Source organism: Apostichopus japonicus, chromosome 21 (genome assembly GCF_037975245.1).
Source record: "Apostichopus japonicus isolate 1M-3 chromosome 21, ASM3797524v1, whole genome shotgun sequence".
Lineage (NCBI taxonomy): Eukaryota > Metazoa > Echinodermata > Holothuroidea > Aspidochirotida > Stichopodidae > Apostichopus > Apostichopus japonicus.
This window is the reverse complement of record NC_092581.1, coordinates 19,148,610-19,166,367: the sequence shown is the minus strand read 5'-3', so window position 1 is coordinate 19,166,367 and position 17,758 is coordinate 19,148,610. Positions and strand designations below refer to the sequence as shown.

Sequence of the window (17,758 nt, the reverse complement as noted above, 5' to 3'; positions counted from 1 at the left end):
TTCATGTATTATTAATGCAAAGATGTTGAGGAAACATCAGAAGAGAGTGCTCATGCAATACAGGAGTAGAGTAATACTATTATATATATATATATATATATATATATATATATATATATATATATATATATATATATATATATATATATATATATATATATATATATATATATATATATATATATATATATATATATATATATATATTCGCCACGTCACATATAAAAGCTATAGCGGAACCGCTGGGAATTGCTGGTACTTAAGTGCACTTCTTGCATATTTAAGTATAGAACAATGTCGCCCGTTCGTGTCTTCAGGGATTGCAAATGCCCTGCTCGGCTGGTTCTTGCTGTAGCTGTTAAATAATTTGAAATTTCATTTTATGAATTTATGATAACATCTCTTTTATGAATTGAAAGTGTCTCGCAAGGAAAGAAAGACGTTTCTTCAATGCTTTATATATGTATATGTGTATGCGTGTGTGTATGTATGTGTGTGTGTATGTATGTATGTATGTGGGAATTGCTATTTTTCAGCACCATCTTTGTAAATTCGTAATTAAAATGAAAGCTCCAAGACACACATACAGTAGAGAATAGAATACCATGTAATCAAATCCAAGCGAGAGAAGAGACGCCTTTAAAATAGACAGTTTGACATATCTCACAGACGGTGGCGCGTTTGATGCAAAATTAATGGAGTTATAATATTAGTCCGACCTCGAGTGAACACTGAAAACAGAAAACTTGACTTTAATAGGATATTGAAGATGTCTATGTATAGAGCCTATACAAGATTACAAACTATTATGTTATCTTTATCTATGTGTACTTAGTCTTGTTTAAAATAGACAATGTGCTGCCATAGGACAATATATGATAAGACTTTAGTGTAGAACTCAACTATCATTTGCCTCATGAACTATGTGAGTCGAATTGCTTCTCAACGTGGGTTAAGGGGGGGTGAGGTGATGGGAAGGGAAGGGGATTGTAAGTTCACGTTGAGCTTAACTACGTGTCATCGTCGAGAGTGGATCTGAGCATGAATCGATGGGTAAACTGCGGTGAGCACCCGCCAGGCGGCTTTCAAAGACATGTCACGATATTGCTTGTATAGACAAGATGTTTAGATCAGTTTGTGTGCTTTTCATTATTCGTGTGAGCCGTGCAGGTTATTAATTACTTTTAAAGGCATTCTCTCAGCTAGGAATTTTTAGAGGGCGGGCCAGTTTCATAGGTTTCGCTGGTACACTTTTACTCACGTGATACGGTATATGCAATGTACTGCTATCGTACAGTGTATTTCCCGTGTATGTTTGTATGTACCATATAGCACAGTGTACATGCAGACTAGTGTACACACAGCACGTACAATACTTGTCGCGATTGGTCGCTGTGTACGTTGTGATTGGGATTTAGCATTGTACAATACTTACAAGGAGGACGTTACTGCTCGTTACATGCACAATTTTCATATTTTATTCGCGATCAATTCTGTTGGACGCTCTTTATCATATTAATCATATATAAGCGACTAGAAGAGCGGTGTTGTTGTTGTTGGGGGGGGGGGTGGGAGCTGTTAAAATACCCTCCATCTTCATGGAAAGCTCCAAGCCACCTAAAGTGGGTGTTTTTGTGTTCCCTACTAAACAAACTGTGGAGAGAGCAGGTCGCCCCCCCCCCCACCCCTCCTTACTCGACGACCAGGTTGAGGTCAACTCACTGGCAAGATTAGTTCATCAATTAATCAAACATTAATTAGTTTATTAAAATTTACTTGTAAATAATTCCAAGAAAATAACAGAAACAATACAGTTCAATGAAGTTCAATAAAGATAAGATAAACGTACATCCGGGGCACTAACGTTGTTTTCGCCGTGGCCCAGAGCCGTATATAGAGATATCTCTATATAGAGATATCTCTATATACGGCTCTGCCGTGGCCTCCGCCCTACCGCCCCCACTTTCCCCAACACCTGAATTATATCGAGAGAAAAAACGAAAGGCAATGCAGTTCACACTCACATAATTATACACAAATTAAATATTGACGAATATCATTGGTGAACTTCGACACAGTACGGAAGCCTTTTTGAGACACAGTATACTGTACTTCAGCCTTTGATACTAAACAAACACTATCCTGAACTAAACCCAGACATAAGAAAAGTGTTCGGGATTAATAGTTCAAGGCTTAATCTTAGTACAAATGCAGAATAAAACTAGATGTACATGGTTTGATTTCGAACAGCAGTAACCTTTTTATGTTTAATGATAACATGCAAACTTCTCTATATCGAGATTTTGAAACTTAACTGTAATTACAGCAGTAATTAGTCTAACGCATTCTAAGTGAACATCATTCAAAAATCGGAATAATCCTTTTCATCAGGAATATTTATTTTATAATAAATGTTGTCAAAGGAGTGATTGCGATGCATGTATCAACAGCTTATCTGATGGTTTTAAAAGAATTTTGTCAACTTGGAATCGGCGACGCAACGTTAGTCAGTCGCAGAAAATAGAAAGTAAAAACGGCAATTGAAACTGGCTACATTTAGTCATTCCTCGGCCATTTCTGTCAGAGATTCGGTTAGATTACTGTAGGGTCCGGTTGTGGGTCTATCCTCTGGTCGATCCCGCCGATGACGTAATCCCAGCATCACCAAAGCAACGATGATTAAGAGTGCGAAGATAGTCATACCAACGCTAAGAGCAATAACGACTCCGTTAAGATTGTTTGTCGCCTCCAGAACCTCTAATGTCAGTTCCGTAGTCAGCGAACCAGCTGTAGTCTGCGCTTGACAGACGTACGTGTCACATGCGTCCGTGGTGACGGAATCAATAATGAGGGCGTGATCTTCATTAATTGAATATGGATATTCGAAAGGAAAAGTGGATGGGATTGGAACAAGTTCCCCGCAATCGGAACTCCAGTGCACTGTTGTGTAGTCATCAATGAATATAGGGCATCCCATGGTTACATCTTCGCCTTCCAGAGCCCGGTAGATATGTTGTCCCGCGATTTCGTAAGGAGGACAAGCTAGCTGCTCTGGTTCTAGCATTTTCAATACGTGAAACTTGTTTTGTTCAGGTTCGACGCATCTTACGTCATCAATCTCATTTTCATGTATCCATGACAACATCCACCGTAATTCGCAATCACAGTCCAGACGGTTTCCTGCTAAGGAAAGAGACAACTTGCCAATGGCGGGAATTCCAGTAAACATGGTTTCTGGTAAAGTACGCAGGCCGTTGTTGGTTAGTGTTAGGTTTTGTAGCTGTCTCATATCGTGTAATGTCTTTTCGTGAATTGAATTGATAGCATTGTTATCCAAATGCAAAACAGTGAGCATCGAGGGCTCTGTCAGAAGTTTGCCTTCGTGTAAATCGATGTCGTTATTTCTGCAGTTGAGTACCGTCAATTTACGAAGTTCGGTTATCGTTTCAGAAGGAAAAACCTGAAATTTATTATCAGATAAATCTAATGATTCTAGGCTTTCGAGGTTTTTGAATTTTTCAGGATCTATCTGATGCAAGTCACAATATGATAGTTCGAGGCTGCGAAGCGATCTCATATCAGAAAAGTCGTATCGCCCTGCGTCGACACCACAGCCGTTCATTTCTAACGTAACTAGGGTAGAAGCAACTTGAAGAGCGCCCTCACTTATTTCCAAATCAGGATTAAAGCTTAGTTGAAGAATTTGAAGGTTGTTCAACCCGCTTAGAGTCAATGCTTTGATAACTTTTAAAGAATTGTTTGCCAATTTCAGGACTTCAAGGTTTCCTAAAAGTCCAAAAGCATTGTCTTCGATGTCTAATATTAGGTTGTCTGTAAGGTCCAACGTCATCAAACCTGATAGGTCAGAGAAATCTGACGCATTCAATGCGGTGATCGCATTCCCCGATAGATCAATACTCGTAGCCGTCGTTGGAAGGTCTGTCGGTATCTCCGTCAACTCTAAATCCGAACAATCTACGTCATCGTCGGTACAGGTACAACGATTTGGACAAGTCTTTTCTGACACAACGGTTGCTATGGTGATGAACAGTATCAGGTACTTCAAGCCTAGCCTACAATTGGCTGTTGTTCGATCCATTCTTTGCTTTTCACAGGAGTCGTTGAATGTTAATTTGTCTGTAAAAGGAAAGATCACAGATCAAAGTATCAATTCGCAGATCTAATCCATTGAGTTGTAACAGTCAGTTAATGTTTAATATTGAACTACGACAGTGATTTCTTGCATCAGTCATATATCTTCACTTCCAAGGGTACACTTGAGCCATTTGGGTCGATTTGGTGGGGAAGGGAAGAGGATATCCCCATGCAACATTTTTTTTGGAATGGTTGTGCTACGCATATCTGTGCTATAGGGAACTCACAAGCGACACACTCAGGCATCTGAATCCCCGTCCCCCACCCCCTTACTCCCAACAGCAAGAACACTACACAAAACGTATAAGCAAGGACCATGTTATGAGGAAAGCAAACGATAAAGCGTATATGCATTATACCTGGTAAAAGCAGTTATAATCGGGTTAACATTTCTATACACCAACAATGAAGTGCTTAACATTACAATTTATGTACATCTTTACTGGAATTGTCACAAATGGTAACAGAAGACTCATACTGTGTTTAGTTCATTCTAATTAGCATATTTCTTCTCCTTCAGCTACTGGTAAAGGAGTTACTCTTCTCTGTAGGTAAGGACGATATACCTGACCACCACCTCTCTCGGTAAACCTCAACGTAAAACAGTACGGCTTCTTCACGACGTCATGGCTATACTAGTTCAGCCCCGGCCTACCCATATTAAATCTATTGACCAACAACTAAACATCAACAGAAGGATTTGGAAAGAGGGTTTATATAGTAGGCCTAAGACCCAAGTTTAGTACGCGTTCAGTTTAGATTGAGCAACTGTTATCATGGCTGCATGTCGTGATGAAGTAATGAGTTTGTATCTCCGTAGAGCAAGTGTCTCTAAACTAATAAGTAAGAACCGTTAGAAGGTGAGGGTGGAGCAGATAGTCAGCTAAAGAGAATGAAAAATATCCCTTTACTTAGATCGAGCGATGTTCAGGGTAAACCGATAAAGGGTTATCATGCGTAAACATATTAAAAGCCTACATATACTCAATTAGTGCAAGATTGTGGGCCGTTTTTTGTTTGTTTTTTTTTGGCCGGAGGCGGGCCGAATTGAAAACTTTTGTGGACCGGATTTGGTCGGCTTATTGAGAATCCCTGCTGTCTAGTTTCTGTTCGTTTTTACCCTGATCAAACCATTAGCATAAGCCTATTTATCATATTTTCGCAACATATGTTTGTAAGCTACTAACATTTCTATTATTTTTTTCGATAGAGATACCAAACAACGATACGGTTGAGTGAAAATGGCATGTATAGGCCTTTATTATTATTATTAGTTATCATGAAACAAGACAATGCAGCTACGTTTAACCTAAATTAATTGGGGTTTCCTTATCAACAGCGCATATATGACAGTGATTGACTGATTGCCAATGATGGCGGTCTCGTTTGGATTTTAAATCCTTGCGTCACGGCGAACTACATGTGTGCTACATCGAGACCAGTGTGCTAACATTTCAATGACACTTTTTCCAAGGATGACGTAAGGGACTATATCTTAATGCTTAGTGGTAAATCCAGTTAAGACGTGCCATATGTTGATTTACATACCGTAGGCCTAGTTCGTCCATCCAAGCTTAACTACCATATCCTACACACAAAACGACACATGGACAACATTATTTCATTAAACAACTGCAGGAAGTGATTTCCACAAAGAATAAACAAAGATACAGACACAATAAAGTAATTTAAGAAATCTAGCATTTCCATTTTGTCAGCTTGCTGTTTATTACTATTCGATTGACACCTGACTGCAATGATGAAGAAAACAGAATACTTACTACATTAATCCAACACTGGTAGGAGTTCTTTGTCCGAATGGCTGGTGGGTTTACATACATACACGTATCGACCTACTATATCTATATGCCTTCCGATTATGCAAGTTTGTTGTAGCAGTTGTGTTTTCACGAGTAATGACAATAATGAGAATTTTACCCTAATACAAAGCCTTCCTTTAGTTGACATAAACTTTCTAATCAGATTTTGAAGCACACATGTTCGGTTCGTCACGAACGACCTTTGTACCCATACATCACTTGGGCACCCGCATCGTAATCAAAATTCAAATATTTTCACTGCAGGAACTTTATTTGCCTTTCCAAGGAGCTTCTTGTCCAGCTTCTCATGAAGAGAGTGTAACAGTAACTTGTTATCTGCAGCTGCTGGACCTTTCGCGCGAATCACTTTGCAAGTTGTTTATCACCAAGTCGATCTGAGTCTGAGAGTAGGGACACACACATAAAGCAAGCTGGGTTGGCAAGCTGGTGTATATGGAAAATGTTACCCTAATTCTCACATGCAAGTTGTTGCCGCTGGTGATAAGAGATACCGTTGTAATGAGAGGCGTACTAGTACGGTGTGAACACCATCGTACATCACCGGTCATTTAGGTACTGAACGTATATTGCACATACGACATAATGTAATGGCCGGACTCAAATGGCATACAAGTTTATGGGGATTTGAATGTTACAACGATTTTAGCAGAGTTGCACGTATACTGAACTTCCATAGCAGTTTGGTATTGTTTTTAGAGGATGAGGTGGGCTGGGAAGTGGCACATTACTCAGTGTATACGTATATGAGCTGATGCCTACTCCTAATTCCTACGAAGTAACCAGTTGTACAATAACATCGCCCCTTCCATCTCCCTGTACCGATACCTCGCTAATAGTTAGTAGATGACGAAAAGCACTGTTGGTAAACGTAATGCCCTCTCTGACTGAATCAATTTTTGGCCACCATCACCCCCCCCCCCCCCACCTCTACTCCTGTGGATTCATCCTGTAATTCATAACGAATAAGTCTGTGATATAGAAATTTGATAAATATAACATGCAAGATCGACATGAGGCAAAATAGTATAGTTTGACATTACATACCCACAATAGTTACTTTTAATGCTGGATAACATTTAATAATCACTTCATTGACATGATTGAAATATAACCCTTTACATTTCCGAAGTTCGTCAACCACTGAAGGGTTGTCAACGAAATGTTGAAATTGTTCGAAGGAATTTTTGATACGAATGTTTCAGAATATCTTGAGCTTAATTAAATCTCAATTAGATTGAACCTACAGACTAACTTTTTAGAGTTTAGTGACTCAGTTAAATAGATTGAAAAGCTTACTTTTCTAATGGATCACTTTTGCGACTTTTGAGACAAAACAGAAATGGCGTTAAACAACATAGAAGACTAGCAAAAGTTGCAGAAACGGTATTTTATTTATTTATTTATTTTTTTTGCCATGGCTTTATTTGTCTTCCGTAGTTTTGACTTTCAATTCGAACAGAATGATGGATAGCTGAATGGGACGTGTTCGAGTTAAGCGCACAATAAACAAACAATACTGAATAAGTTACTCATTATGCTTTCCGTATACCTTTTTCATCGTATGGTTAATTCTTGAATTGTCCAAAATTTTCAAATTTGTTTTTGTTACCCTAAAGTTATGATTATTGTTATTTTGAACCATTATGTCTCTTCGAAAGAAAAAAAAATGAAAAAGCAACGCATATTTCTTTTGAACTCTTTGTAAAGGCGAACGTGCCCGCTGTTGTTATGTCACAATTTATTACCAAATTTATGCCATCGCAAACTTCTGGCAATAAATGGATGAGTAAAATTTCCTACAGGAAAGCTACCACTAAGAAAACTACAATAGCAGAAAGCAATATCAGGTACTGTCATTCACAAACTGTAAACCTTGAAATTAATCGTTCGCTGTTCTCATTTGGGCTTGGAAAGTCTTGTGTTCTTGTGGGTGAAGGAACTGGGATGGGAAGCGCGATTTTTTTGGGCTAGTGCAGGAGTCAATGAGGTTGATTTAGTATGGGATAGTGATGTACACCCCCCCTCCCCCCTCTCCTCTCCCGTACGACTTGTAACATTTAAGGGGATACATATTTGACACTACATCAATTTCACAAATATCGAGGGCATAAATCGAGGACAAGATAGGAGAGATGGAACTATATTTGCACTTGTTTGTATATTTTATATACCACACATATAAATACATTTTTTTTATCTCCATATATACTGTTTATGTTTTGCATATATATATATATATGTATATATATATATATATATAGCATAATCTGAATACAGGATCGTAGAAATGTCAACAGTACAGTGATATTGTACCACCCGTGATAGTTGAATAGACTTGTGTACACTCGTACAAGATGTATAAACTGCACGTGAAATGAATACAGAAACGACCAAAGGATAACATCCATGCATGCAGTTGGGGCAATCTTCTCTATGCAGTTACGTTCATTTCACACTTTAAAACACTTGCACTGACAGTATGAATGCTATGTATCTGGTATCTATCCGATAATGGTCTTGAATTGTTCACACTGTTAGAGATGAGTGCTTTGAAGCATGACACGAGAGGGTAATACAGAGTTTCATGAGCATAGGAAAAATTGTCTCAACTGACAGAGGATTAAGGCTTTCTTTATACATATATGAATAAGGTTATGATTATTCAAACTACTAATACATAAATATTATTATGTAAATGAGATATGTTACTGTCTGATTCAACATAAGTCAAGGAACTTTGTTTATACCTCCCTGCTGTAGCCTGCTCAGTCCAGCTCTGAGAGAAAGTACCATAGGTCATGAAAAGGAAAATGGAGTAAAAAAGTGAGGTACTCTTGCTGTGGATACGTAATGACTTAGCAGGCAACACCTTCTGTGATTACGTTACTTCTGCGATAGAAACCTATTCTGTATAAGGGATATTACAATATAATATAATTTCAAGTACAGGAATTCTACACACAAAATATGTCTAAAGTATGGGTTAACCTCTGATGAGACAAAGCTCACATAAAGCCTCTTTATACTTGGTATTTCAAATACACTAAACACATAAAAAATAAAAATAAAAAAAAGTGAAAATGAGTCTACTTTCCTTGCTTGAACTTCACTCATACCCAAATCCATACATTTCAGCTGAAAATGATAATTTCAGTAAAAAATTAATTTGTGCATATTCATATCAAAATGTAAACCAAATTACCATTCAAGACACATTTCACAATCCTTAGTATCAGTCATTAATTCATTGCTATTATAATTATTTAATCGGCGATCAATTGATGATTCCATATTCTAAATTTTTGCGGGGGGTTATTCTCCTGACACTTTTTCCATGATAGTACTTACCACCCCAACAAATCTTACATCAAAATCATATGTTCAAAAGTTTTTTCTTCAGTCACAACAGTACCAAAATATTTGAAGTCAGCTTATGAACTGTATTGTTATAGACTCTTCTCCCTTAAACTGTACAAAATTGAGATGAATACCAACTATGAGATCTATCTAAGATGCCCTTACTTAAGATGATATGAGGGTGGAACACACAAAGACATGTTATATGATTGCAACAATGCAACTGTCACTTATACCAATTATGTATGCCTCGACCCTCCCCCCCCCTCCCCACCCTCTTCCTTTCATAGTTAGAAGTATTGCTTCAGTAGAATGATTCCTACATGGTTTCCAAGGTCAAGTTTAGGCATCATCTGAAAAGTTATTATAACGCAACATGTTCATGGCTCTACTAAACTTCCGAACACGACTGAAATGGCACACCAAGGCTGCTATAGCAATCAAGCCAACCACGCCCACTGCCACACTAAGAGCGATGACCAATACACTCGGTCCGTGAGTCACTCCTGAAAGTTGTAAGATCACAGTCGCATCGACCGTACCCGCAATGTTTGCTGCCACCATGTCATAATACGGGCATAACGATGGCTGGACGTTGGTAATGACCAGGGAGGAATTCGTTCCGAATGAATACGTATCTCCGGTTTCGATCTCTACTTGTTCTGGACTGCATGTGGAGTACCAGGTGTAGTTTGTATATTCTAGGTGAGAGAATGGATTTGATATTGTTACATTACTGCCGACAATAACATTATACTGGACAGACCCCGAGGGGGACTCGGGAAGACAGACAAACTTGTCTGGAGTAAGACCCTCCACCTGTTCCTGGTAGAGGTACATCGGGAAGGCGCATGCAACCTCGTCGATGTGATGATTCGCAGCCTCCAACCAGGCCGTCATCCAGCGAAGTCTACAATCACATACGACGGGGTTACCCGCCAACTCTACATCTACTGAACTGGCAATCAGCTGATCAAAGAGACCTTCCGGAAGTGTAAATAGATTGTTGTCTGTCAGAGTCAAAAGACCGAGGTTTGTCATTCCCTGAAGTGTATCTGCATGAAGAGAATCAAGCTTGTTGGAGTCAAGGTTAAGTGTGCTTATCGTAGAGTTAGAACTGACCAACGGTCCTTCGGTCCCGCTGATACTGTTTTGTGCCATGTTCAAACTCTCTAGAGCTGGCAGCTGTTCAATAACTGCAGATGGAAATTGGTGAAAGACATTTCCGGCCAAGTCCAGACTTGTCAAGGACTCCAGTCCGAGAAAATTCAATGGATTCAAGCTTTGGATTTGACAATCTGGCGCCGTAAGAAATTCCAAATTGGTCATTTGCGAAAAGTTATACACATCGGCACCGACGAAATCCTGAAGAAGTAGCGTAGATATACTGGTGAGGGTTTGAAATGTACCGTTTTCTACGGTCAACTGAGGGTTACTCATCAAGCTTAACATTTGCAAAGAATCATCCAGTCCTTGAAATGTAGCACTGCTAATTGCATTAAGTGAATTATTTGACAATTCTAAGCTCACAAGCTTACCCAGTGACGAAAATGCGTTATCCTCTATTGATGTTATTTGGTTGAAGCTTAAGGACAGTTGTCTGAGGTTTGGAAGATTACTAAACTGCTCATGGCTGATCTGAGTGATACTGTTGTATGATAGGTCCACTTCAGTAGCATTTGGTGGGAGATCTGGAACAGCTTTGAGTCCAGCATTCTTACAGTTGACACGCAGACCTTCCATGGAACACGAACCAGGCAGACATGTCACCTTGCTGTATAGTAACATCATACAAGACATCCGTAACAGGAAAATCAAACTGTTATCCACCATGATGGTACTACGTCATACGATTTTGATACTGATAAAACTGAAAATAAAAGATACCAAACGTAATAATCTATGTGTATCTGCTATAATTATAATATTAATGGAGTGATCATTTCCCAAAATCAATTATTCATATGATTGTTATTATTATTTTTATTAATAATCTCTTATCGAATTAGGCAATATAGACCTATCCAGGCCTTGATGCGAATGTGTTTAGCGCGATATATATGCTAGGTATCATTAGGTAACTTATGAATTAGAGAAATTTATATAATAAAGACTTAAATAGATCCAAGCACCTTAACATGCATTGTTATGTACAGTAAGGTTTCAACTTAGGCCTAATCCTATACTTCTGGCAATGTTGTCACTTAGACTTCAGTATACACTACAGTATGCTACATAGCAAAGTAATACTACTGTAGTTGTCTCGGTTGAAAGGGGGGCAATTATCGTTGGTAGTTTGTTACTGTCTGCAGACCACATAATGTAACATTGCAAAGGTTTACTAAATAACTGAATGTTGAAGTTTGAACCAAACGGATATCGATGTAAGGACCGGCGGGGACCAGCAAACACGAGTGAGGAAAGATTATCTATTATCCAAATTATCCATTTGCAACCTAGGCTTGTATTGGTACCGGATGCACGAAAATTTGCAACATTGGGAAGGGTTCGGCTTAATTCAAGGCAAACATGGCTTATAAAAATAAAAGTCTGGGTTACTTGGTTTAGTTATGCCAGGTATTTCTGTGTTTTGTATTTACCTGATGCGGTACAAGAGCCGTTCCAAACTGGATCAAGCGTCGTGTTCGAATCTACAGAAAATCTATGCCTTTACCGCAGTTCCACATTCGTCCAGCCCGGTGTGAAGTTAGTTCCTTATTCCGTGTTCCTCGTTTGACATTCGCGAATGAGTAACTGCCAACAAAGATCTTTGCTGCCACCTATCCAGTTACTTATTCGACAATGGTATCGACGTAACACCTATGGCAAGACGGATGCTTTCTTACAAGATGTTCAAGATTTGGTCGTGGAATAGCTAGATATTAGGGTATTTTCCAAAAATAAAAGAGGTTTATCTATGGGTAATATGAACTCTAAAGACGATTTAGACCGGGCAAAACGCATTATAGTACCCTTCTACATTGTCTTTAGAGTTCATTACGCAAATTGGATAGGTGGTCCAAGACGTGCTGGTCTTGATTAGGGCCCAAAGCTTTTTCGTGGTCCCTTTGTATTCATTTTAGAAGTGACGGTGTAGTGGTCAATTAAATTGGCCAAGCACTCTTTGGACCGGGCAAGACACCTTATGGTAGGCCTACTCTTCTACAATGTCATTAGAATTCATATGACCCATCGGTTTGGTGATCCAAGGCATGCTGGATGGATTAGGGCCCAAAAATTTTCTGAGGTCCTGTTACACTCATTTAAGAAGTGATGATGTAGTGGTCAGTTACATTGGTCAAGCACTTTTTGAATCCGGCAAGATGCAGTATGGACTCTTCTACATTATCAGTAGAGCTCATATAACCATTGGTTAGGTGGTCCAAGGCATGCTGGTCTTGATTAGGGCCCAAATGTTTTTTATTCGTTGTCGTGTTACACTTATTTTAGAAGTCATGTAGTGGTCATTTAAATTGGTCAAGCAATCTTTGGACCGGGCAAGAGGCATAAGGGTACTCTTCTACATTGTCCTTAGAGTTCATTACACCAATCGGTTAGGTGGTTGAAGACGTGCTGGTCTTGAATAAGGCCATAAGCTTTTTTGCGGTCCCTTTGTATTCATTTAAGAATTGATGGTGTAGTGGTCATTTAAATTGGTCAAGCACTCTTTGGACCGGGCAAGACGCATTATGGTACTCTTCTACAATGTCCTGAGAGTTCATGTTACCAATTGGTTAGGTGATCCAAGGGGTGCTGGACTGATTGGGGCCCAATGCTTTTACATAGTCCCTTTACATTAATTTAAGAAGTCATGATGTAGTGGTCATTTAAATTGGTCAAGCACTTCACAGCATTTTCGTCCAGCCCAATTCTTCGTCTTAAGTGACCAATCCCCAGGATTATTAAGGCTAGAATCATATGACCTCATTAGCAAACCCTGTCACACGCACAAGGGTAAGGTGAGAGTCAAGTCCAGGAAAAAGGAGGTGCATGATAATGGATGAATAGGGTGGGGAACAAGAAAATGGAGAAAGAGGACCAAATTTAACAGTGTAGTATATCAGCATATTAGATTAAAGTTTATCTCTCTCTTAGAGACAATGTAATCTTTGGATAACACTGGTTGGTTTCTTGGTTGACATGGAATGCACAGGTTAAGTTTTATGGATTTTGCAACATCCTCACCTTCAAGCAAATCCTCAGCATTGTTTTCTAAACATACTTCCATCCCTACAATGCAGGGTTCTGCTGATGATGTAATACAAAACTAAAAGTATGTCAGAAATTAATTTGCTCTAAATTTCTTTAACATGTGAGCTACCAGGCAGATGCATATTCAATAGTAGAGCAGATAAAGAGTACATCAGATTCGAAGAATACTGATGATCAAGTGTACAGTAATATGTGGAATGTTAATTTATGAGTCACATATTCTACAGCAGACCTTTTGTTTCAAGTAAAGACAATTAATAAAGAGATTAATTCTGCACAGTTTGCTATTAATGATTTGTATAAGGTACATTCATTTTCGTAACAGTTGCACAATACATTCGTTCCTTGAAAACATATCCCACCTTATCCTTGTGTTACAATGTCAAAACAATATAACCTTCCTTTCATCAAATCTTATCAATATTCAAGGATCATAAATTCTCTCATAACCTACAGAAATAGAAATGCAGCTAATAAACTCCTCCATTCCCTATAATGTTAAAAAGAATATTGGTTGATATCATAATAGTGATGCTAAGACCAAAATGTAAAACAATGTTTTCTGGTATTTAAAACCACATTGAGCTATGGTTAATTACCATGTCTTAAAGGGTGTGAAGACTCGCGCAAAAAGAAACGTCTAATGCCGGTAATTTGACCTAGTTTCAAATGAGGTGAAACAGAAGTGCTAAACACCACCGTCGATCCCAGAAAATACACACAGAGCTTGCTACCGTGGGTAATTAGACACTAGTGTACAGTCACTACATACAGCTGCGGTCAATACCCACAGCACAGTATACAAACGATACAGCGATGGACATCTCAGGTCCAGCTAAAGATAACATGGTATCACATTTCATTACTGTCTGCATTTTGTAGCGACACTAACAAAACGTCACTTACGAGCAACAGAAAGTTAACTTTTTCAGATGGCAGCACGCGGTTTGGGGCGAGTCTTCAATGCCTCTAAAAGATGACTTGAGGTAGAATTTTAGTCTTAATATTTTATAGTTCAATAAAAAAATGATGATGTAATTGGCTCCTCAGTGCAGGTCTACATGTTGATGTTAATCCATTGCTCTATAAAATTCTAATGATTTAACCAAAACATCTTCTTTTAACTTCATAGAAACAAGAGATCACCCTTGGATGACATTTTACACCACTTGTCTTTGACAAGTTTGTAATGTATTGTAAACATGTCATTTGAGACCATCTTTTGTTTCCCTATTGAAATTTGTGTTGCATCTGAGAAACTGACCGAATGGTCTGGATATTTAGACTTAACAGTCCAGTCACTTTATCTGACGACACTCTCATTTGTCTGAAGGATCACTTCTCAAAAATTTACAGTGTTATGAAAATCAAACGTGGACCCATAGCAGTGGGTGTTGATGTACATAACAACATCAATTTTAAATTTGTCCCTTAAGTCACCCTTTCATGTATGTTACCAGTTGGTGTGGCCTGCAAATGAATTTTTTACTGTGCAATCAAAAAGAGTTTCAGTCAAAGATTTTCCATGAAAATAAACTGGATGAAGTCAGTGATATAATGACAAACTTAGTAACTATAAATTCTAATACATCAAAAGAATACAGCACATGTGTGTCAGTTCATGGTTATAACTCCTAAGAGCTTAGCGGATAATTTTTTCAAGTTGTTTATTGTTGTAATATTTGTTTGGGTGAATAATGTAACACACCGACAGCTTAAAACATGATAGGCCATTGAATTTTAGGCCCCAAAATGGAAGAGTACTAAAATTGCTAAATATTTCTAAAAGTACTCTACAAATTATTCTCAGATGCCGTGAAAAATCTGATTAAATGATTAGATATTTTCAGTGAGGAAGACACCCTTTGAGGGTCACAGCCAAAATGTCCGTTGAAGTTTGAGAATGAGTGACCATAAGCAATCATTCTAGCATATTTGTGGTCCATACTGGTGACATTAAATGTAACAGTCACACTTAATTCTTGACCTCAGTGGCACAACTGAATTTTTCTCTTCTGCATAGCCCTTTACTTTTCGTCAGATCTGGGTTTTTTCCGTCTCGCTGTATTCTCTTCAACCGCCATCTTTTTCATCAAAGATTCCAGATTGAAGCTCAGACATTGTTGCTTCTACTTCTGCAGCATCATTTCTCCTGATTTCTGGTGCAACCGACTGGAATTTTACTTTAAACTCTTCAACCTGTTTGATATGAGAGAACATGATACAATGCAACAAGAGTCACTACAATTTCCTGTGGGAAAATACCTCACAAACAGAGGGTACAAAAATGAAAAGCTATTTTTGTCATGGAAAGGTATTTCTGTTGGCTTGGACATAACAGACAAATGACTGAAATTTCATTTTGCACAGTCTGCAAGTGATACAGGCAACTAAAAAGAACATTGCAATTTCACACACAAGTCCTTTCATAATAATTCACCATTGCAATCTGAATATTATCCTCCTGTGGATACTATAAGTGCAAAAAGACAAGCTATAATTTTAGTAAATCCTGCAATATCACTCTTCGTTTAAGAATAACACTTTTTTGAAAATCCTTTATTTGTAGGCAGCTGCACTTTTAATTCAAAATGGAATTTTAAATCCTTTATTACAATCCTTTGAAGTATTTAAATATTCATAACTTCTTATACATTTTTTTTTTATGATTGGTAAAATAATTTTTGTAGAAATAATGATTGAGTTCTGATTAGTTATATACAAAAAAGAAATAAAGAAAAGTTGATGGATGTATTTGTTTGATTTACAGATCTTATGTAGACTTACTGAACTAACTCCAATCAGTTTGCAGGTTACAAAGCTTAACGTTCCAACTCCAGTCAATGCAAAGACAGTCCCCCATCCAAGAGCCCTCAGGCCAACTGATGTGCCACTCTCCATCTGGTCCAGCTCTGGGTTTGCAAGCACACCCTACAAAACACAAGATGACATGACGATATTGGTTCTATCCATTTCTGTATTCATATCTTTAAGAGAACACCTAATTACTATATAGAAAATGAAATTGCAAAAATGACTTATTACTTACAAATTGGTAAGACTATTACTGAACTGATTTTCAAAATGATTTGAATGATTTTTAAATTACAGATTGTCGATTCATTGAAAAATAAACTATCATCAACTTCTTCCATTAATGAAAGAAAGATACCATGTATGAAATAAAACAAAAGCATATCAATGGGGTTTACTCATAATACTTTACAATAAATTCAGACAGAAAGCTATACCGGTTCAAAATTGAATTTCAACAAACCTAGAAAACGCAGAAAACAGACGTACCTTCATAAAACTAGCAGGATTTCTCTTCTTGACCCGGGCAACTGTCATGGCGAAACCTCCAATTACCCCTAAGCACGCCACACTTCCAAGAAATAACCCCTCTGATAAGACAATAAGAATCCATATGCATATAACTTATACAGATTTGTATTCTATTCGACGTAAAACAAATAAATGTACAAATCAATACCAATGTAGCTAAAGTGTTCTACCTGTGTAATATGAATTGAAAGCATGCTAACAAAGGCCCGGGATGGTGTGTAGACAGGGGGGGGGGGTGGGGTCATACTGTAATTTCCCTAAATCCCTTTTATTGGTCTACCTTCCCACCCCCTGACACTGTCCACTCCTCCTAAGAATTTAGTTCCTTGCATAAGTCCATGTATTGCATTTGGTCGGTGCAACTAAGTGAAACATGATGTAAGGAAAAATTTAATAATTTCATACGTTATGCTATACAGCTTCATATCCATACTGTCATGTGTCATATAGCTAACTCAGTAACTGCAGTTAGGCATTCCATAAGAACTCCCTGCATAAAACTTCATTTGTCTAACTCTACTTGAAGCAGAATTTAAAAGCTGAGAAAATTTGATAAAGTGCAACAAAAAAAAAGCGAATAAAGGAAAACCTTTTAAGTAAGTTCTGGGCTTGCTAGGCAAAGCAAGGTTTTCATCCGAAATTGATCCACTCATGATATTGAACGAACAAAACTGATCGCTGTCGCCTTACTGCACTTCGCGGATTAGGCTGCCGTACTATATTTGTATACGCCTGTAAGTGCTACCACAGAACTACAAGCAACCACAGATCTATAATTTTTGCTACCACTGGACATGTACAGTACTTCATTGTAGAATACCTTCACTTGATAGGCTGAAACGTCTGCT

The 17,758-nt window shown here is 38.1% G+C and overlaps 2 protein-coding genes across 2 annotated transcripts; both read right to left on the bottom strand.

Annotated features, from left to right (window-relative positions):
- Positions 1–1,959: 1,959 nt before the first annotated feature.
- LOC139963209 (uncharacterized) lies at positions 1,960–12,154 on the bottom strand. The gene is made up of 4 exons (XM_071963778.1): positions 11,954–12,154; positions 9,702–11,223; positions 9,113–9,131; positions 1,960–4,137 (listed from the first exon to the last, which is right to left on the bottom strand). The coding sequence occupies exons 2-4, from the start codon at positions 11,184–11,186 to the stop codon at positions 2,561–2,563; spliced, it is 3,081 nt and encodes a 1,026-aa protein (XP_071819879.1). The 5' UTR covers positions 11,187–11,223; positions 11,954–12,154; the 3' UTR covers positions 1,960–2,560.
- A 513-nt stretch (positions 12,155–12,667) lies between these two features.
- LOC139962410 (transmembrane protein 242-like) lies at positions 12,668–17,753 on the bottom strand. The gene is made up of 4 exons (XM_071962328.1): positions 17,731–17,753; positions 16,869–16,969; positions 16,353–16,496; positions 12,668–15,764 (listed from the first exon to the last, which is right to left on the bottom strand). The coding sequence occupies exons 2-4, from the start codon at positions 16,914–16,916 to the stop codon at positions 15,639–15,641; spliced, it is 318 nt and encodes a 105-aa protein (XP_071818429.1). The 5' UTR covers positions 16,917–16,969; positions 17,731–17,753; the 3' UTR covers positions 12,668–15,638.
- Positions 17,754–17,758: the final 5 nt, after the last annotated feature.